This window comes from Myxine glutinosa, chromosome 4 (assembly GCF_964187855.1).
Source record: "Myxine glutinosa chromosome 4, kmMyxGlut1.1, whole genome shotgun sequence".
NCBI lineage: Eukaryota > Metazoa > Chordata > Myxini > Myxiniformes > Myxinidae > Myxine > Myxine glutinosa.
The window spans coordinates 183597838-183620074 of NC_136264.1; the positions used below are offsets into that span (position 1 = coordinate 183597838).

Here is a 22237-nt window from a genome sequence, read left to right on the forward strand (position 1 = left end):
CTTACTGTTCTTTGTTCTTTTGTTTGCAATTTGATTTTTTTTTTTTTTTTTTTACCAGCTTCGAAGCGTTTCAAATTCACCTTGACAGGCTGAGGCTGGTGATGATTTACACGTGACCACCACCACACCATCCCCCCCTTAAGTAAAGTGCATATAGCACGTGGAATTGGCGCATGCGCGCTCTGTGCCTCCCGACATGACATACAAACCAGAGTCGGATTTGATTTTCGCAGTGTATGATCTGACAAAAGGTACAGGCAGTGGGATAGTTAACTCTACACCGAAAGTGATTGGAGGTTATGCTTTCACCCCTGTCTGTTTCTCTATGAACAAAATATCTCAAAACGTTGTGGACGGATTCGGACCAAATTTGGCAGAGATGTAGCGTATGTGACAAGGACGAAATGATTAGATTTTGGTGAAGATCCGGAACCGGATCCGGCTACTAGAATTTTTAAAGCGATTCTTCACCATTGGGAGATGGGGCCAAAAACGATACATAGCAGGATATCTCAAAAAGTTATGGACGGATTTGGACGAAACTTGTTGGAGAGGTTGTGTGTGTGACGAGGAAGAATCGATTCAATTTTGGTGACTATCCGGATCCGGATCCAGCTCGGATAATTTTTTAAGTGATTCTTCACCATTGAGTGGTATGGCCAACAAGGTGGAGGTTTGCTCCCCACTGAGTGCCGTTCTTGTAGTTGGGAATGTGTTTGTCTCCAAGCTGTCCAATCCTTCATTTGTTCTGCTGTGGATACAGCGCAGACATGGTCCAAGTTGTCACAAGTTTCTTTGTGTGTTCTTGAATTTTTAATGTATATTTCGAGAAGAGTGTAAATTTGAACAAATGCTTCAACCTTTCATTGCACCTCAAACTAGAACATTACTCGGTGGAGCACACACCTCCGCCAGGTAGAACAGTTTGTTTTGTATCCCACTGATAGGCTGGATCTGGATTCGGACCTGAACCAAAATCGAATCGGCGTGTTCTTGTCATCTAACCAACTCGTCCACTAAGTTTATTCATGACTCGTCCATAATATATTTTTAAATATCATCTTATATATCGCTTTTCGCCCCATCTCTCAATGACAATAGTGAAGAATCACTTTAATATTAAATAATTATTGTATCCGAATCCATATTGAGATCTTCACCAAAATTGAATCGATTCTTCCTTGTCGCACACACAACCTGTCCACCAAGTTTCGTCCAAATCTGTCCACAATTTTTTGAGATATCCATCGTTTTTGGCCCTATCCACCCAATGGTGAAGAATCGCTTTAAAAATTCTAGTATCCGGATCAGAATACAGATTTTCACCAAAATCTAATCATTTCGTCCTTGTCACATACGCTACGTCTCTGCCAAATTTTGTCCGAATCCATCCACAACCTTTTCAGATGTCTTGTTCACAGACAAACAAACAAACAGACAGGAGTGCAAACGAGGTAATAATAAAGAAATTAATAAATAAGAACTTGGTGAGCTGATGATGGAGACCACATGACTTGGAAATTCATTGGATTTGTGTTTTATACAACAATGTGTCGTATCTCTGAGCTCAACGTAATTGAGGGAACTGACGCCCAATTTGTAATTGCAGACTCCAAACGGCACCATGGCGGTGGGAGCCGTTGACTCCAAGGCAGAGTTGACAGCCCTTTTGGACCAGTGGGAACGAGAGAAAGGGAGCGGTACCAACCCGGTACCTGTTCTCACAAGGTCTGTTCGATCTTCATCATTGAATCGCTCAACCGTCTATTGGACTTGTTGCTGTTTGTTTCTGTTTCTGATGTTTTGGGTACAAATTGTGTGATCTTGTGAATAATGACACTTTCAAACAGCAGCGCATGGTGTAGTGATCATTGGCCGTGCTCGTGTTGCAACCAGCGTCCTCTGTTGAGTCAGATTGGCGCCAACAATCCGAATGTGTTCACAAACGAGCATTGTGAATGTTTTCAAGATGTCTTTTTCCCATTTTTTTTTTAATCCATTGAAATTTCCAACCTTTCTTGTCCACAAATGTATTTTGGGCTCGTTTATAAATATAAATAACTGAATTTGTATCAAAACCCCCTTCACTGTCCTGGTAGGGGGAACCCACGTGCCACACCGGCTATCAATCTCCCCGGACAAGCTGGCCCATTTAGGTTGAGAATGTACCAATCCCATGCTTATGACGCTTCACTACGACCTACCCTCTACTGTGAGCATCAGGGTCTACTCTGGGCAGTCTGCATCACACCAGAGGTTTATCCTTCTCCTGGATTTGTCGTTCCCTCCCATTCATTTACCCTCCCCTTCAGAAACTGTCCCTCAAATAAGCCCATAACCCTCGGTTTTTAACTCACCTGGAATGAAGTTCAGGGAGCTTATGTGATGGCGCGTCGTCAGTCCGTCCGTCCGTCAGTCCGTAAACACTTGAAACTTCTTCTCCGAAACCGCTGATGGCATTGCGACCAAATTTGGCACAAATGATATTTGTTGTGTTGTGACTAAAGTTTGTTCACGGCATTAGAAGTATTGGGGTCTAAGGGGGTGTACCGGGGGTCAAAGTGGGTCCAGGTTTGACCCCCTAAAATAGATATTTGCTTTCTTCTGTGAAACGACACTAACTATCTCGATGAAACTTTATCACAACCTTCATCGCCCGTGTGATATACCAGCGTTTGTTCAGGACATTAAAAAAATCTGCGGGGATCTATGGGGGGGGCGGGAGAGGGGGGATTGCCCCCCAAAATAGGTATTTGCTTTCTTCTCAGGAACTACATATGCAATTCTGATGAAACTTGACCACAAGCTTAATCACCTGTGTTGTACCAAAGGTTGTTCCTGGCATTTAAAAAATCTGGGTCTAAGGTGGTCCATGGGGGGCGGGGGGCTTGCCTCCCAAAATAGGTATTTGCTTTTGTCTCTGAACCTACACAGACAATTTTGATGAAACTTCACCACAACCTTCATCATCCGTGATGTACCAATGTTTTTTCAAGGCATTTGGAAAATTGGGGTCTGAGGAGGTGGGAGGAGGGGGCTTTCCCCCCCAAAATAGGTATTTTTTGTTTGTTTATTTAAAGTCATATGATTATGTTAGTATGATTCTACATGCTGCCCTGTCTTCTAGAAACGATTGAAATTGGTTTAAAATACCTTTAGTCAGTGCATTATTCTGTTTATTCTACCAGGTGAGCACCGGGGGTATTGCCCCTATGTTTATGCAATGCATTTAAAGGATGAAGTGTTGTCATTGTGGTGTATTATCACAGGAAGCAGGTATGAATCGTACGACTTGATTTGTTTATTTCCACATGCACAGCCACAGGATGTTGATCTGCATTTGTGAGGTAATATGTTCGTCACCATTTAAAGATTATTGGCTGTTTCCATGAGGTGGAGTGTCGTGTAATTGAGCCTTGTTCTAATGAAGAAATGGGACTCGTCGTTGTATTGAAAATCCGTTATACTCTCCACCTCTCTCCATGTCTACCAATAAGAAATAGCTTCCCAACTTTAAACGAAGCGATATTCGTGGATGTGCTGACACTTTACATGATGCAGCAAGTTAGACATACAATCAAAACAAGAGCGAGTACCCAGACTTTTCTGGAGCATATGTCACGCCCACACCCTCACTACCTCTCCCCCTCCCTCCCCGTCCCTCCATGCCCTCTCCAACCCCAAAGAATGATCGTTTTAAGGCCATTTTCCACGCTGAAGCGGGGGTTGGCCTTGCGGGCCCCGTGACGATCATGGTTCCCTGTTTGAGGCAATGTTTTTATGGCCGGATGCCCTTCCTGACGCCAACCCTTGGTCACGCTCTTCGATGCGCAGGGATACGGTGTACCGATTCTAAATCGGGGTACACACCGTGATCATTCATCCCAGCAAGCTGGTACTCAATTTTCCGACCTCGGAAGGATGACAGGCTGAGTCAACCCCCTTGGCGTTAATTCAGCGATCGATCGGGATTAGAACCCAAGATACTAGGATCCCAAGCCGGCGCCCTAACCGCTAAGCCAACACCAGGCAACCCCAAAGCAATTGTGGAATTTTGTTTGTCTGACGTTAGGTCCTGTGTTGTCTGATGTATTCATTTGTGCTTCGATCCTGTAATATAAACCACCTTTAGAGGCCATTTTTCCCCGCAAAGTGGGGGTTGGCCTTTTTCGGGCACCGTGGTTGTTGTTGTTTTTTTGGTCCCCTTTTTGAAGCAATGTTTTACGGCCGGATGCCCTTCCTGGCGCCAACCCTTTTTGTTGCCTTTTACGACAAACAGGGAATTACCAGTGAACTGGTACTCAATTAGCCGACCTCGGAAGGATGACAGGCTGAGTCAACCCCCCTGGCGTTAATTCAGCGATCGACTGGGATTTGAACCCAGGATCCTAGGATCCTAAGCTGGCACCCTAGCCACTAGCCCAACACCAGGGATACCTGTAAAACACCTGTAAAACGATTTTAAAAACGTGGAAGTCTTGTGGACGCTCAATTAGGTTCACCTGAAAACAAACGTCTCTGGCTTCTCGCCCTCCTCCAAAGCCTGATAGCAACAGCTGCATTCCTCTTTCAGTTATGAACAAAATGATTATACTGGATGTTTGTTGTCTTAGTACTATTTGCAGAGAAGTCCAAGGTCCCCAATCCACTCACCCCATCCCCCCTTCTTCCTACCCCTCAATCACAAACAACTGGACCTGACTATTTTGTATACAGAATCGAGGCTCGTGAAAGAGCTAACATTTATCACACAAACAAATCAAACAGACAAACAAAATATATAAAAAGAGGGAGCGGTAGACAAGATGGGGAGAGAAAGGGAAGCACACAAACACAACATTTGAGAGCAGGGGCATCGGGAGATGTGTGGGAGGGAGAGGGCTTGGGGGGAGGAGGCGTGGGAAGGGGGGGGGGGGTGGGAGAAGTATAAAACACAAGGACACCAAGGACTTCCAGGGAAGAAGCTGGTATTTCAAAAAAGTGGATTTGGGGTGAAATTAGCGGGGGTAGAAAAGATCAAGGTTTTGGATGGGGGAAGATAAGAGATGGTGGTGAACAGCTGTTTTAAAGACCTGGAGGGAGGAGTGGGATTGAAGAGTGAGGGAGTTTGTTCCAGAGGCGGGAGAAAAGAGGAATGAAGGAGTGAAGGTGAGCAGAGTCTTGATTTTGGCAGTTTAACCATAATAGGGTTGCAGGCAGATCTTGTGTGACCTGCAGGAATATTTGGGGGACAGAGCCCAGAGAGAGCTGGGGGGCAAGGCCGGAGAGGAGTCGGTAGAAGACGGAAAGACCACCAACCTGCCTGCGGTGAGTGAGTGAAAGGCCCTCGGAGTTGGCTTCAAAAATACGATTGAGGACGCTGGAGGAGGGGTGGAGTGCAGGAGAGTTTCAGGAATGTGGAAAAGAGGAACTGTAAGAGATGGAATTTTTTTTTTTGGAATGAATAGATTTGGTGAGCAAGTCGAAAGCATCCTTTTATAGAAGAAGAAGAAGAAAAAGGTGTTATAATATACGACAGAATACAGTACTTCAGGGGAAAGTTTAAACATTTTAAAATTGAGCCATGAAAACTATCTGGGGAAATGGAAATGGGGGTGAAACGCATGATCGAAGAATGAACGAACAAATCAGAACAACGAATAAACGAACAAGAACAGCGAAGGAAATTTTTTTTTTTTTTTTTTTTTTTGAGATTTTAAACAAGGAAGTATGGGGTGAAAGACTGGGACAAAAACAGAGAACGAAAGTAATTGCAGCACAATCATCAGACTGCTGAGAGAAAAACAAAGCCTCAAGGTAGGACACGGTAGCCTACTTGGCCTCAAAAAACACGACACGAATTAACCGACGATTTTGTATACAGGCATGAAAAATTAACACCGAGAATCTTACTTAGACACACAATAGGTACACACACCGAAAGATAAATACAGTTTCGACAAAAACACAATTGTGAAAAATTATTGCTACTTCCATTATTGCTACTAGCCTATCTTTTTTATTGTCCCCCGTCGCTCAGCGGAGCGTAAGGGGGACTATGGCTTTCCCCTCCGTCCGTGTGTCCGTCCGTCCGTGCGTGCGTGAGTGCGGGCGGCGTGCGGGCGTGCGTGCGTAAGCGAAGGACCGCATTCGAATTTGGTGTGTGGGTGCAACCCAGGTCAAAATCCAAGATGGCCGCCGCCATGTATGTCTGAACCTTGTAACCTGCATATCTTGAAAAATAAGCGAAGTACCAACTTCTAATCTGGTGCGTGGGTGTATCTAGGCATAAGGAAGAACGCTATTGAAAATTGGGTCGCCACGTCAAAATCCAAGATGGCCGCCGCCATGTGTGTCTGAACCTTGTGAGATGAATATCTTGAAAAATAAGCGAAGTACCAACTTCTAATTTGGTGTGTGGGTGTATCTCGGCATAAGGACGAACGCTATTGAAAATTGGGTCGCCACGTCAAAATCCAAGATGGCCGCCACCATATATATGTCTGAAACTTGTGAGCGAAATATCGCGAAAAATAAGCGAAGTACCAATGTCTAATCTGGTGTGTGGGTGTATCTAGGCACAAGGAAGAACGCTGTTTAAAATCGGGTCGCCATGTCAAAAGCCAATATGGCCGCCGCCATGTATGTCTGAAACTTGTGAGATGAATGTCTTGAAAAATAAGCAAAGTACGAACTTCTAATTTGGTGTGTGGGTGTATCTCGGCATAAGGAAGAACGCTATTGAAAATTGGGTCGCCACGTCAAAATCCAAGATGGCCACCACCATATATATATGTCTGAACCTTGTAACCTGCATATCTTGAAAAATAAGCGAAGTACCAACTTCTAATCTGGTGTGTGGGCGTATCTAGGCATAAGGAAGAACGCTATTCAAAATTGGGTCGCCACGTCAAAATCCAAGATGGCCACCGCCATGTATGTCTGAACCTTGTGAGATGAATATCTTGAAAAATAAGCGAAGTACCAACTTCTAATCTGGTGTTTGGGTGTATCTAGGCACACGGAAGAACGCTGTTTAAAATTGGATCGCCACGTCAAAATCCAAGATGGCCGCCACCATATATATGTCTGACCCTTGAGCGAAATATCTTGAAAAATAAGCGAAGTACCAACGTCTAATCTGGTGTGTGGGTGTATCTAGGCATAAGGAAGAACGCTATTGAAAATTGGGTCGCCATGTCAAAATCCAAGATGGCCGCCGCCATGTATGTCCGAACCTTGTGAGATGAATATCTTGAAAAATAAGTGAAGTACCAACTTCTTATTTGGTGTGTGGGTGTATGTTGCCATAAGGAAGAACGCTATTGAAAATTGGGTTGCCACGTCAAAATCCAAGATGGCCACGACCATATATATGTCTGAACCTTGTAAGCGAAATATCTCGACAAATAAGCGAAGTACCAACTTCTAATCAGGTGTGTGGGTGTATCTAGGCACACGGAAGAACGCTGTTTAAAATTGGATCGCCACGTCAAAATCCAAGATGGCCGCCGCCATGTATGTCTGAATCTTGTTAGAAGAATATCTTGAAAGATAAGCGAAGTACCAACTTCTAATTTGGTGTGTGGGTGTATCTCGGCATAAGGAAGACCGCTATTGTAAAGTGGGTCGCCACGTCAAAATCCAGGATGGCCGCCACCATATATATGTCTGAACCTTGTGAGCGAAATATCTTGAAAAATAAGTGAAGTACCTTCTGGTGTGTGGGTGTATCTAGGCATAAGGAAGAACGCTATTGAAAATTGGGTCGCCACGTCAAAATCCAAGATGGCCGCCTCCATGTTTGTCTGACCCTTGTGAGCGAAATATATCATAGCATGTTTTCTGCGTGTTCCACTTTGTAAACTCACATCACTTCCCCGACGGGGGACCTAGGCGTAACACTTGTTCTACTACTAGCCCTTCTCAGATCGCTGCCTGCCTTCTAATAAGAAGGTTGCCACTTCCATCCCAATCCACAATAAAGAGTGCCAAGACTGACCCCCTTTATCCGCCACCATAACCAAAATCACTGGACTCTATGATTTAGCTATCATCTATCCATTTAGGATCCTGAGTTCGAATCCCGGTCGATCGCTGAATTAACACCAAGGGGGTTGACTCAGCCTGTCATCCTTCCGAGGTCGGCAAATTGAGTACCAGCTTGCTGGGTTGAATGATCCCAGTGTGTACCCCGATTTACAATAAGTACACCGTATCCCTGCGCATCGTAAGAGGCGACTAAGCGTTGGCATCAGGAAGGGCATCCGGCCATAAAAACATTGCCTCAAAAAGGGAACCATGAGGTCATGGGGCCCGCAAGGCGAGCCCCCACTCTTGCGGGGAAAAAATGGCCTTAAAACGATCATTCATTCATTCATTTTCATTTTATCATTTAGCTGCAGACGCAGCTCCTCTCCACTGTGATTTTTGATTTTTTGGGGGGTTTCTCTCTTGGTTATTCTATTATACTCTGGATACGTTGCTTTTTAAAGTCGATGAAAAGGATGTGCTAATTCTCAAACAAAAAGGGGGTTGGATAGGAGCAACACAGGAGATGTACAAAATAAAGAAGCCACCAACCAGTCTACAACTAGAAAGGCACTCAGTAGAGCGCATACCTCCACCAGGCTGAACAGTTTACGTTTTGTATCCCACAGTGGTCACTTAAAAATTAAAATTCTCATATTCGGATACGTATTCAGATCTTCATCAAAATATAATCTATTCGTCCTCATAACACACCCAACCTGTCCAACAAGTTTTGTCCAAGTCCGTCCATACTTTTGTGATATATATTATATATATATACCTTTAGTATACTAGGGCATGCCCGTACTATATCTATATCTAAAATTATATCCCCCCCCTCTATTTACATGAAATGGTTTGGTCCAAAGCGAACGGCTTGCGAGTGGTGACAATCCCCCCCCTCTATTTACATGCAATGGTTTGGTCCAAAGCGAACGGCTTCCGGAGTTTGGTAAAGAAATCGCCATCGCGTGCACAAACGCGCAGGAAAGCGAATGAATCGCAAATTCGTTTTTATTAGTTGTAAAACATAGTTTAACGCCAACATAGTTTGCAAACGTGAAATAAATGAATACGCTCTCAAATGTGCCATCCGAGGCAGAGTGTGCCCGCCACGTTCGGCACACGCGATCGTTCGCTGCTCTCTGATTGGTTGAATCGTTTTTTGGACATAGCTCGGTAAGTAATTGTCCGATTAATATGAAACCTTGAAAAGGCACATCCTCGGGTCCCCAGCAATATACCTGGCAAGTTAAAAGTATATCGGACCCGTGGTTGTCGAGAAACAGCGGTCACAGACAAACGTACAGACAGAGATTACTGGAATTATAGATAGATATATCTTTTTTATTATATTTATATATTTATTATATATTTATATATTTACTAGCAGAAGTACCCGGCATTGCCGGGTGGGGGAGAGGAGGGGTAAGGGGAGGGGAGGAGAGGGGGGGGATGGGAGAAGAGGGGGGGGGAGGGGTGATGAGGAGTGGGAGTGGGAGGGAGGAGGGGGAGGGTGAGTGGGAGGGAGGAGGGGGAGGGGGAGGGTGAGTGGGAAGGAGGAGGGGGACGGTGGGGGGGCAGAGGGGGGAGGGAGGGGGGAGTGGGAGGGGGGGAAGGGGTAGGGGGGAGGGGAAGGGGGAAAAGAGAAGGGGAGGGGGAGGGGGAAGGGGAGGGCCAGTCAACAATGACGTTGCAGTTCTCATGGTCGGAGAGCAGCACAACAATCGCGACATCGTCCTGCATCTTCGCAACAGCACGAAGCGGATTTTGGAGACTCACCGATCCTGTGACGCCCTCCAGTACCGGCGTTGCCGGGCGGGGGAAAGGAGACCTGTACATTCCCAACCGGTACATTCGCCCTCTCGACTCAAGCTCACTCGGACGAAAGCCTCGCACAAATTACACCGTGGAGGCCCAATGGCCATGTCTATGCCACAAATCAAGTACGTGAGCGAGTCGGGCACACTGAATTGAAAATATATAGAACTCTCATACTCCGTGAAAAGTGAAGCCGCCGTGTCGCCATCTTGGTTAGCACGACTCGACCAACTCGCTTCGCGGATCTCGTTTGTTTTGAACGTGTGAATTACGTGTGAACGCGTAACTGTGAGTTTATGGCGGCAAGGAGCATCACGTGATCGCTCTGAGCGAATCAGCGCGCTGCTCTGCCACCTGATCAGATTCCGTGTATAATATTCCTCGCTGAAATGCGCTGAGGTAAATATGAATAAAAAATATGGATCTCGTAAAGATGAAAGAAAAAAAAACCTATGTGGTGTGAATGGCAATGTTCCTCGCTGAAATGTGAAAAAACGCAATCGCTTTTCGCTCTGAAATACGTGTGAACGCATAACTGAGTTAATGGCGGCAAGGAACATCACGTGATCGCTCTGAGCGAATCAGCGCGCTGCTCTGCCACCGGTCAGATTCCGTGCATAATATTCCTCGCTGAAATGCGCTGAGGTAAAAAAATATTATGAAAGAATTTTTTTTAGGTCGGCCATGTTCTTCCCAGGCTCAATGGCCATGTCTATGCCAAATATCAAGCACGTGAGCCTCTCCATTTAGGAGTCTATCGGTAACATTACACACACACAAACTGTGTTTTATATATACTAGGGCATGCCCGTACTATATATATATATCTAAAATTATATCCCCCCCCTCCATTTACATGAAATGGTTTGGTCCAAAGCGAACGGCTTGCGAGTGGTGACAATCCCCCCCCTCTATTTACATGAAATGGTTCGGGTCCAAAGCGAACGGCTTCCGGAGTTTGGTAAAGAAATCGCCATCGCGTACACAAACGCGCAGGAAAGCGAATGAATCGCAAATTCGTTTTTATTAGTTTTAAAACATCGTTTAACGCCAACATAGCGCCAACATAGTTTGCAAACGTGAAATAAATGAATACGCTCTCAAATGTGCCATCCGAGGCAGAGTGTGTCCGCCACGTTCGGCACACGCGATCGTTCGCTGCTCTCTGATTGGTTGAATCGTTTTTTGGACATAGCTCGGTAAGTAATTGTCCGATTAATATGAAACCTTGAAAAGGCACATCCTCGGGTCCCCAGCAATATACCTGGCAAGTTAAAAGTATATCGGACCCGTGGTTGTCGAGAAACAGCGGTCACAGACAAACAAACAAACGTACAGACAGACAGACAGAGATTACTGGAATTATAGATAGATATAGATTATATATTTATATATATATTTATATGGTTATATTTATATTGTTACGGATCCGGGGGACGGCACTCCCCTTATCGAGGGGGGGTTTAATCCCCTCATCTTTTTAAGCTGGCCGGCCGACCGGTCCTGGTACTTGTAACGCTCTTTTGCGGGGTGGGATTGATCAGGGTTATTGGTCCAGGTATTAGCCCGAATACCTTTATCAATCCCTCCGCAAAACAGGGAGACAAGTACCGTTCGAATCCCGGACAAGATGGTATTTGCCGAGCGGTTTAGCAATCTGGAATCCGAGCCGTTAGCAATTGACTAAACCCGATTGTAAGCGGTTCTGCCAAAATCGTGCCACAGATATTCAATAGGGAAATCACTAAAGCGATCGGACGAGAATGAAACCAAAGTAAGGAGGAACAGGTATTTATTATTAATTAATGTACAAAACCAAAGAAACCAAAGGGAGAAACGAAAGTAATTTACAGAAGAAGAAGAAGACCGCAAATCCTTATACAAGCTTACCTATCCCCACAGGACAATACAAAACAGACTCACACGAATAGGGAATTGCAGGCAGGAATGAATGGCTGGAAGGAGAAGGTTCAGGTGGGACAACAGGGCTGGAAGGTTTGGCAGGGCACAGCAAGCAGGTCCGCTCCGGGCTGGAAGCGAGGAGCCGGCAGTTCCACGTATTCGGCTTTACACCGGCATGGCTTCCTGCAGCAGCTCCGTGTCTCAACAGCCGGCGACAATAGGGCCCTAGAGGGTCTCGGTCTATTGCCGCAATACGAGCACCCCCTCTCGTCTCTCTTCTCTGGTTCGGCTGGATCACTCAACTGCTTCTCGTGCCTCCTCCCGCGTCTCTCTCTCGTACCTCCTTTGGGGGCCTCGTGCCAAGGGTTTTATAATCACCCCTTGGAACCCTCTCGAACTTGCCAGATCTTTCTCGCCACGCCCCCTCAAGCCATGCCCACTGAGCTCTGGTTGGTTGGTAAGGGCTCCCTGACTCCACCTTTGATGACGAGGTGGGGCCACGCCCGTGCTTCTGGCGGCTCCTCCCCCTTCTTCTCCGAGATGACCTCGTGCGTAATGGTAATGGAGTTTGGGTCGATGTGGAGCCAGTAAACACCCAATGCAACGGCGGCGAACGCCGCCTTACTGGCACTTTTAGGCGGCCACGGGGATATTGCAAGGGATCCTATCTTATTTGATTTGATGCAACGCAGAGTCGACTATTGGGAACAGGTCCTTAACTGAAACACACAACAATGATATAACTTTGAAAATGGCCTATGATTCGCTACGTGTTGTACATGGACTAACTAAGGTGCAATTATTTCAATAAACAGCCAATTAAGGGGAAATGTACACAGGGGTTATTTATAAGGGAATTTACATGTGAAGGTTCTAAAAACCGCAACAATATATATATATATATATATACAGTGAAACCTTGACTTACGAGTGCACCAACTTACGAGTTTTCCGAGATACGAGCCGTCGCTCGGTCGATTTTTTGCTTTGTGATGCGAGCCGAGATCTGAGTTACGAGCGAGCGAGCTTGGATATAAAACACGTAATCGTCGAAAAACATGAGCGAGGTGTGCGTGTTGTCGACTTGGCGAGGCAGTACGATCGTAGTACTTCTACGATATGTACGATTTTGAAGCAGAAGGAGTCGATAAAGGCTATAACGCCAGCCAAGGGCGTTAAGATTATTTCAAAGCTCCGGACCTCTGTCCATGAAGAGATGGAGAAGTTGTTGTTTGTGTGGTTGACGGAGAAGCAGCTCGCATGAGATACCGTGACCGAGAGCATCATCTGTGAGAAGGCACGAGACATTTACGGGGATTTGGTGCAGCAGACGGCGGGAACATCAACGGACGAGGCATCGGAAGAGTCATTCAAAGCCAGTCCGGGATGGTTTGATAATTTTAAGAAGAGGACCGGCATTCACTCCGTCGTCAGGCATTGTGAGGCAGCAAGCTCGGATGTGGAGGCAGCTGAAGATTTTATTATAACTTTTGCCGAACTGATAGAAGCTGAAGGATACATCCCCCAGCAAATCTTCAACTGTGACGAGACAGGGCTCTTCTGGAAAAAGATGCCGAGGAGGACGTATATAACGGCAGAGGAGAAGAGCATGCCAGGGCCACAACTTGTTCAGAGTGCCGGCGATAGCTCACCTTCTCTTTGTGGAAGACACGGTGAGATCCTTAACATCCAACAACTAATGGGACGCAAACGGGGCACCCAGTTTAGCGGTACACACATTGATGAATCACCCTGCCTGTGAAACACCGACATGACAGGTTATAGCTGGGTCGGGATTCAAACCCAGGCTGGACAGTTTAGAGTCAAGTGTGCGTACCTCCAGTCCAGGCCATCCTGCCAACTTGTATGCTGCATACAGGTGAAATATAAAGCGCGAGATATTTATATATATATATATATATTTTTAAATTGGTGTGGTTTTTGGGGGGCTGGAACGGATTAATAGCATTTCAATTCATTTTAATGGGGAAATTTAATTTGAGAAACGAGCAAATTGAGTTACGAGCTCGGTTACAGAACGAATTAAACTCGTAAGTCAAGGTTTCACTGTACATATATATATATATATATATATATATATATATATATATATATATATATATATATATATATATATATATATATATATATATATATATATATGTATATATATATATGTATGTATGTATATACCTATATATTTCACTGCTGATTTTCGAACCTATATGCCATACGTACATGTACATTATTGCTCATATCTCAGAAACTATTGGAGTGCCCATCACAAAATTTATGTGGAAGCTTCTTGACATCATAAGGTACCTCTGGGATGAATTTGAGGAAATTTGAAGGATACATTTTTTGGGGATTCACAATTGAAGTTTATATTTTGTGATAACTTTTTTGTGGTTGGAGGTAGGAAAATGTTGCCCAGAAAAATTCATAGGGCATGAAAATACCTTTAAAATGACACCAAAACCAGCTCTCTAGGTGTTATACTTTTAGAGATATGGCCATTTGAATTCGCGACGTCGCGCTAATTAGTCCAAAGTTCGTTAGTCTGCATCTCACTAATTAAGAGGCTGTTAGCAAAAATATTTGAGTTCTTGCCGTTTTTCATGGGTCCCAATTGGTCCCAAAGTTTTACAAAAATCTGAGATGACGGCAGATTCTTTGATGATTTGACATGGAATGGCTGAATATTTGATTTTTCTATGCGTGTTTGTGAAATGTGTACTTTGACTAGTCTTCTTTGAATGACAGGTCACATAGTGAATAGAGTGTGCTAAATAAAGACAGGATTAAGTCACAAAACAAAAGCATAAACATGGTAAACAGGATGTTTTGCATGGGACATTATATAACGTACCTATTGTCTAACCAACGCCGCGGTAAGGCCACATAAAAATAAAAAGTTGTTGAGCGTCCTTTTTTCCCAAAAGTTCGGGTAGGGAGGGAGGTTTTTCTTTTTATTTTTTTTGTTTTTTTCCTACTTTCCATTGAGTTTTGTTGACATGGAAAAATGTGAAATAAAGACTCCTTTCTCCTCAAAATGATTTTATTTCTTCATTCATCGGGTTCCATCCTGTGATCCGTGGCCGTGTCTGCAGCCAACACAAATTTGAGAAATGAGCCAAGAGTCTTTGTCACATCAGAAACTTTGCAAGCTGGTGAAACTTTAGTCACGTCAGTTTTACTGGGGCCGGCGAATACTTTGACGAAAGTACCCGCGTGGTATCGTCAGGCAATGGCTCCCTATCCCCATCATACTTGCCGTCTGAGAACTCTGCATAGAAGTCCGAGATTGCAACATCCAACTCGATATTGCACGCATACCAGTCCTTCACCGTCTTGGAAGAGCCCTCACGGGCTATCGATGCGATCACAATAGGCATTTCAAGCCGATTCTAGCACGAATCAATACAGATTTCAGCGGGAAAAATCTCACACAATAGCCGCCATGAATGGCCAACGTAAAATGGGTGAAGTTGCCCGAGACCCTTGCGACGCTCTGCCGCAGCACGCACTGCGCATGCGGTGCAGAACGGCGCAAATTTGAATGTGAAAAGATCGTTTTTTATGATTTTTTTCAAAATAAAAAATAAAAAAAGTTTTGGTCAGGTGTGTTTCGTAGGGTCGGGCAGGGACGATCAACAACTCTTTTTTTTTTTTTTTAAATCTGGCCTAACCTATTGAAGTCGCTTTGATGCCGCTGCATGGGCTGGGCGAATGTATAAAACGGAGAGGTCAACGGGGAGTTCCACCATTCGTTCTTTCCTGTTCGAGCTATCAAGACCAAGATTCACCATTCGGTTCTATCCTGACCAATACCAAGCTTCACCATTCGCTTCTATCCTGACCAAGACCACGAGATGGCACCGCGATCATTCACAGCAGCTTTCAAGCTCCGTGCCTGCAGGTTTGCAGAAGAGTTTAGTCATCGGGCGGCCGGCGACACTTCGGAATCGACGAGTCCGTCATTAGACGCTGGCGGACTAACAAGCAGACGCTGGCGGACTAACAAGCAGACGCTGGAGACGATGCCGAAGAAGAAGAAGGCGATGAGGGGCAAAGCAGCCCAGTGGCCGGCCTTGGAGGAGAGACTGCTAATGTGGGTGAGAGAGAAGCGAGCCGAGGGACATGCCATCGCGACACTAGCGTTGCGACTCCAGGCCCGACTCATCGCCAGGGAAACGGGGTCGATGACTTCACGGCCAGTACGTCTTGGGCGTACAGGTTCATGGGTCGTCATGGCCTTTCCATTCGCCGGCGAACCCACATCGCACAGAATCTCCCTGATGACATAGCAGAGAAGACTGCTAATTTTCAGAAGTTCGTGATCAAGTTCCGCAAGCAGCACAACTATCCCCTAAGCCGCATCGGCAACGCAGATCAGACGCCGCTGACCTTCGATGTGCCTCGAGGGACCACCATCTCGGCCAAAGGTGACAAGTCGGTGTCCATCACGACAACGGGTCATGAGAAATATCGTTTTACGGTTATGCTAGCGTGCACCGCTGATGGGGGAAAGCTGCCGCCGTATATCATCTTCAAGAGGAAGACGCTACCAAAGGATAAATTTCCCCTGGGTGTAATCGTTCGTGCCCAGGCCAAGGGGTGGATGGACCAAGCGCTGGTAGATGACTGGCTCCGCGTCGTGTGGGGGAGACGAGTTGGTGGGCTTTCGCGGTGACGGAGAATGCTCGTCCTCGACGCCTTCCCTTGTCACAAGACAGAGGAGACCAAGTCAACGCTGAGGGGGCTCAACACTGATCTGGTGATTATCCCGGGTGGCATGACGTCGCTGCTGCTGCCGCTAGACGTTTCAGTCAACAAGCCGTTCAAAGATGGTCTGCGGCGCTGTTGGTCGGAGTGGATGCTGTCAGGGGACAAGACCTTCACCAAGACTGGGAGGATGAGGAAGGTGGACCTCCCGACGATCTGTAGCTGGATACTGAAGGTCTGGGAGGAGTTGCCGGCAGCCATCATCGAGCGGGCCTTCCTCAAGTGCTGCATATGTAATGCCCTCGATGGCACTCAAGATGACATCATCTGGGAGGATGAAGTGGCAGTGACCGACGATGGAGAAGAGGATAACGATGACGATGATCTCGCCTACCCAGACTCGGATGATCATCTTCGTAATGTCTTCCCTGAAGAAACGGATGACGAGGACTTCTTCGGATTTTAAAGACTAAACCCAACGGCCCTTTTCAGGGCCCCACATTGGCAAGAGCCAAAACCCAATGGCCCTTTTCAGGGCCCCACATTGGCAAGAAAGAATAATTTTAATGTTTTTTAAATTCTCTTTCAACTCATTTCATGTATTTTCACTCTTTCTCTGTCTTCAGTTTCTCTTTCCTTTCATCATATTTCGCTTTCCATTTTATTTATTTATTCTCTTCTCTTTTATAAATCTTTCTGATTTTTTTTTTTTTTTTTTCCTCGAAATCTGATTTTTTTTTTGATTTTTTTTTTTTTTTGAAGTCGAAAATCGGGGGTGCGGTTGATACACGGGTGCGGTTGATACACCGGAAAATACGGTATATGTATATATATATAGTCATATAGTCATATATATATATATATATATGTAGTCATATAGTCATATATTTATATATATTACCGGTTCCGCTTCCGGTCCCTCGAGCGACGGGGCTTGCTTTGATCTCTCCACGGCATCAAAGTTTGAGTGTTTTCCCGTTCGTTTCTTTGTCAAATTTCCGCTGCGTATTTTGTTGTGTATGTGTTATTGTGTGTTTCTATTTGGTTTTGGTTTTGTAGTTGTTGCAAATTTGTGTGTAATTAGTCGTTTCTTTGTCCGCGCCTCGTGCGGCCTGGTGTCTCGTGCGGCCTCCTCGTCTCGACTTGTGCCCCGCCCCCTATATTCTCGTTTGTTCTTTCACCTCTGCTCCTTCTTTCTAAAATCCACGTTCTCACTTAGAGACTTTTCCCAGACTAGATTGTTTTCATGGTTTTGTTTAAATATTTATTTAAATATGTTTAAACCGCAGCGGTGATCCCCCCCCCCCCCCCCCCCCCCCCAGGATTTCCATGTTTTAAACGTTTCCCAGTGTGTACCCTGGATAAGAATAGGTACGCCGTATCCCTGCGTGTCGTAGGAGGCGACTAAGAGGGTTGGCGTCAGGAAGGGCATCCGGCCATAAAAAAAACATTGCCTCAAAAAGAGAACCATGACAATTACAACTACATGTGGGCAGGGTACAGCCCGAAGTGGAGATCGGTTTCTGAGGTTTGGGACATGGAATGTAGGGACAATGACAGGGAGATCAGGAGAAGTGGTGGAAGTATTGGTCAGAAGAAGAGTGGACATATGTTGTGTGCAAGAGACGAGATGGAAGGGAAGTGGTGTGAGAATAGTGAAGGGTAGGCAGGGACAGAAATACAAGTTTGTGTGGCAAGGGTGCCTGGAGGGCGTGAATGGTGTTGGTGTCCTGTTTTCTGAGGAGTTTGCAGACAGTGTGGTGAGTGTGACTAGAGTGAGTGATAGGTTGATGATGGTGAAAATGATGATTGGAAAGCTCTTGGTGAACGTCATCTCGGGATATGCTCCGCAGGTTGGTCGGAGCGATGAAGAGGACAAGTTCTGGTGTGCGATAGAGAAGCTGATGGAAAACGTGAAAGATGAGGAAGTTGTTGTGGGAGGAGGAGACCTAAATGGACATGTGGGAAGGAGTATGGATGGTTTTGACGGAGTTCATGGGGGTTACGGATATGGTGTGAGAAATGGAGAAGGTGAAAGGATTTTGGAGTTTGCTGATGGAGCTGATTTGTTGATTTGTAATACTCAGTTCCAGAAAGAGGATAATAAGCTTGTTACATACACGTCAGGTGGGTCGACGACAACCGTTGACTACCTGATGGTGCGTAGGCGAGATAGGGGGCACCTCCGAGACACAAAGGTGATCCCGGGGGAGGAGACTGTTTCACAGCACCACTTGGTTGTCTGCGACGTAAGGGTGAAAGGTGCGAGGAGAGCTCGGCGGGTGAAGTACCAACCGAGAATGAAGGTGTGGAGGTTGAAAGAGGTGACAGTAAGGGAGGCATTAAAAGAGAGGCTGAGTACGGTCGAGGATGATGTGGTTGAGCTTGAAAGTGGTTGGATGTCAATGAAAGCTAGTCTGTTGGGAGCCGTTGGTGAGGTATGTGGATGGACAAAAGGACCACCGAGGCACTCGGAAACATGGTGGTGGGATGATGAAGTTGGAAAGAGGATTGACGAGAAGAGGAAGAAGTTCAAGGAGTGGCAGAAGGCGAAGGGTACGGGAGCAGAAACAGCAGAGCATGAAAGTTATAAGGCAGCCAGGAAGGCTGCAAAGAAAGAGGTAGCAAAGGCGCAGGAGGCATGTAGGAAAATGTTCGGAGAACGCTTGGATTCGGAAGAGGGTCAGAGAGCGGTATTCAGGATTGCAAAGCAGATAGCGAAAGAGAGGTGTGATGTGATGGGGGTGAGCTGCTTGAAGGATGAAGTGGGACAAATCGTTGTCGACCCAGATGGAATTAAAGGAAGATGGAAAAGATATATGGAAATGCTGTTGAATACAGAGAATGAATGGGATGGCAACATAGAGAGTCACCCAGTTTTAGGACCGGCAGAGAAGATAACTGAGAAGGAAGTTGAGGAAGCGATAAAAGCAATGAAGGGTAGAAAAGCGGGAGGGCCGACGGGAGTTGTGGGAGATATGTTGAAGGCAGCAGGAAGTTGGGGTGTGAAGAGAATGACAGAGATCTGTAATCTGGTGGTGAAAGAAGGCCGCATTCCAGTGGATTGGGAACTGAGTACCCTCGTCCCTCTATACAAGGGGAAAGGTGACCCTCTGGAGTGTGGCTCGTACCGAGCGATAAAGTTATTGGAGCATGGAATGAAGGTATTGGAAAGGGTGTTGGAGAGGAGGATAAGGAAGAAAGTGAAGATCGACGAAATGCAGTTTGGATTTATGCCAGGAAGAGGAACGACAGACGCGCTTTTCATTGCGAGGCAGTTGCAGGAGAAGTACATGGAGAAGAGGAAGAAGTTGTTTCTTGGGTTTGTTGATCTGGAGAAAGCATTCGATCGGATTCCACGCAAAGTATTCCACGCAAAGTATTGACATGGGCATTGAGGAAGTTAGGAGTGGAGGAATGGTTGATCAGAGTAGTGATGGCAATGTACAAAAGAGCGCGCACAGCTGTAAGGACGAAGGACGGGAACAGTGGTGAGTTTGAGGTGAAGGTGGGAGTGCATCAGGGGTCGGTACTAAGTCCACTACTATTTGTAGCTGTGATGGAGGTGCTGACTCAGAACGTAAAGGAGGGTTTACCGTGGGAGTTGTTGTATGCAGATGATCTGGTGTTGATTGCGGAAAGTATGGATGCACTGAAGGAAAAGATGAACACGTGGAAGGAATGTATGGAGACAAAAGGTCTGAAGGTGAATATCGGAAAGACGAAGGTGATGGCAAGTGGTAAAGCATGTGGTGAGGTGGAAAGAACTGGAAAGTGGCCCTGTGCTGTGTGTAGGAAGGGTGTCGGAGTGAACTCCATTCAGTGTACAATGTGCGCTGAGTGGGTTCATCAAAAATCTAGTGGTCTGAGAGGGTCATTAACCAGTGTGGCAGCTACATTCAAATGTAAGGTGTGCACAGAGGGAGCTGCAGATGGAGGAAATGTTGAGTTGGATCTTGGAGACGGTGTGAAGCTGGAAGGTGTGAAAACATTTTGCTACCTCGGAGACATGCTGAATGGAGAAGGTGGATCAGACTCGGCAACGGTTGCTCGAGTGAGATGTGCATGGAAGAAGTTTCGGGAATTGAGTGGCGTGCTGATGATGACGGGAGTGTCGTTGAAGCTGAAGGGAAAGGTGTATGCTGCATGTGTGAGATGTGTTATGATTTATGGGAGCGAGACATGGGTAATGAACGTAGAGCAGCAACGAAGGTTGGAAAGGGTGGAAATGCGAATGGTTCGACGGATGTGCGGAGTATCGTTGAGAGAGAGGAAGACAAATGATGAATTGCGAAAGATGATGGGAATAGAGCCTGTGATTGATGCTGTGAAGAGGCACAGGTTGAGATGGTTTGGTCATGTGTTGAGGAAGGATGAAAGTGACTGGTTGAGAAGAGTGATGGAAATGAATGTAGAAGGAAGTAGAAGACGGGGAAGACCGAGAAAGACTTGGCTAAAGATGGTGGAAGAAGAAATGCGGGCAAGGGGGTTAACAAGGAGAGATGCAGAAAATAGGGCAAAATGGAGAAGATTGTCATGGGGACCACAAGGCTAACCTCCGCTCTAGCAGGGAAAATGGCCTTTTAAAATGTATGTTGTTGTTGTGTTGTATGGGCATATATATATATATACTAGCAGAAGCACCCGGCATTGCCGGGCCGGGCGGGGGAGGGGAGGGGAGAAGAGGGGGGGGAGGGGAGAAGAGGGGGGGGAGGGGAGAGGGGGAGGGGGAAGGGAAAAGGGAGGGGGAGGGGAAAAGGGAGGGGGAGGGGGAAAAGGGAGGGGGAGGGGAGAAGGGGAGGACGGAGGGGGAGGGGAGAAGGGGAGGGGGGAGGGGCAAGGGGAGGGCCAGTCAACAATGACGTTGCAGTTCTCATGGTCGGAGAGCAGCACAACAATCGCGACATCGTCCTGCATCTTCGCAACAGCATGAAGCGGATTTTGGAGACTCACCGATCCTGTGATGCCCTCCAGTACCGGCGTTGCCGGGCGGGGGAAGGGAGACTCGTACATTCCCAACCCGTACATTCGCCCTCTCGACTCAAGCTCACTCGGACAAAAGCCTCGCACAAATTACACCGTGAAGGCCCAATGGTCATGTCTATGCCACAAATCAAGTACGTGAGCGAGTCGGGCGCACTGAATTGAAAATATATAGAACGCTCATACTCCGTGAAAACTGAAGCAGCTGTGTCGCCATCTTCTTTAGCACGACTCGACCAACTCGCTTCGCGGATCTCGTTTGTTTTGAACGTGTCCCAGATTTTAAAAGCAAGACAACTGTTAAAATGCCATTTTGTGCGGCAATAAACTGCTCCAATCGGTTACGGAAGGGTTGTGGAAAGACGTTTCACAGCCGTTTCAAAGACATTTAAATCATATCGCACAAAATCGACACAAAACACGATCGCATAAAAGGTGAAAAAACGCAATCGCTTTTCGCTCTGAATTACGTGCAAACGTGTGACGGAAATCACCATCGCCCAGCATCGAGTGCCAACCAAGATGGCGCCCGGTAACTGCATCTCCACCTATGTGGTGTGAATTGCAATGGTCATTCGATATATTTTCAGTACATCTGAAAATGGCAGTGGTCTGGCGGCGGGGATGGAACATCACGTGATCGCTCTGAGCGAATCAGTCTGGTGGCGGGGATGGAACATCACGTGATCGCTCTGAGCGAATCAGTCTGGAGGCGGGGATGGAACATCACGTGATCGCTCTGAGCGAATCAGTCTGGAGGCGAGGATGGAACATCACGTGATCGCTCTGAGCGAAT

The 22237-nt window shown here is 46.3% G+C and overlaps 1 protein-coding gene across 3 annotated transcripts in view; it reads left to right on the forward strand.

Annotated features, from left to right (window-relative positions):
* DCAF1 (DDB1 and CUL4 associated factor 1) overlaps positions 1–22237 on the forward strand; it is a 108773-nt gene that overhangs the window by 1248 nt on the left and 85288 nt on the right. For all 3 annotated transcript variants that reach the window (XM_068114099.2, XM_068114101.2, XM_068114098.2), the window contains exon 2: positions 1610–1728. In XM_068114099.2, the coding sequence (XP_067970200.2) occupies positions 1625–1728 (104 nt within the window). In that variant the 5' untranslated portion in view covers positions 1610–1624. The remainder of the gene's footprint in view (positions 1–1609; positions 1729–22237) is intronic.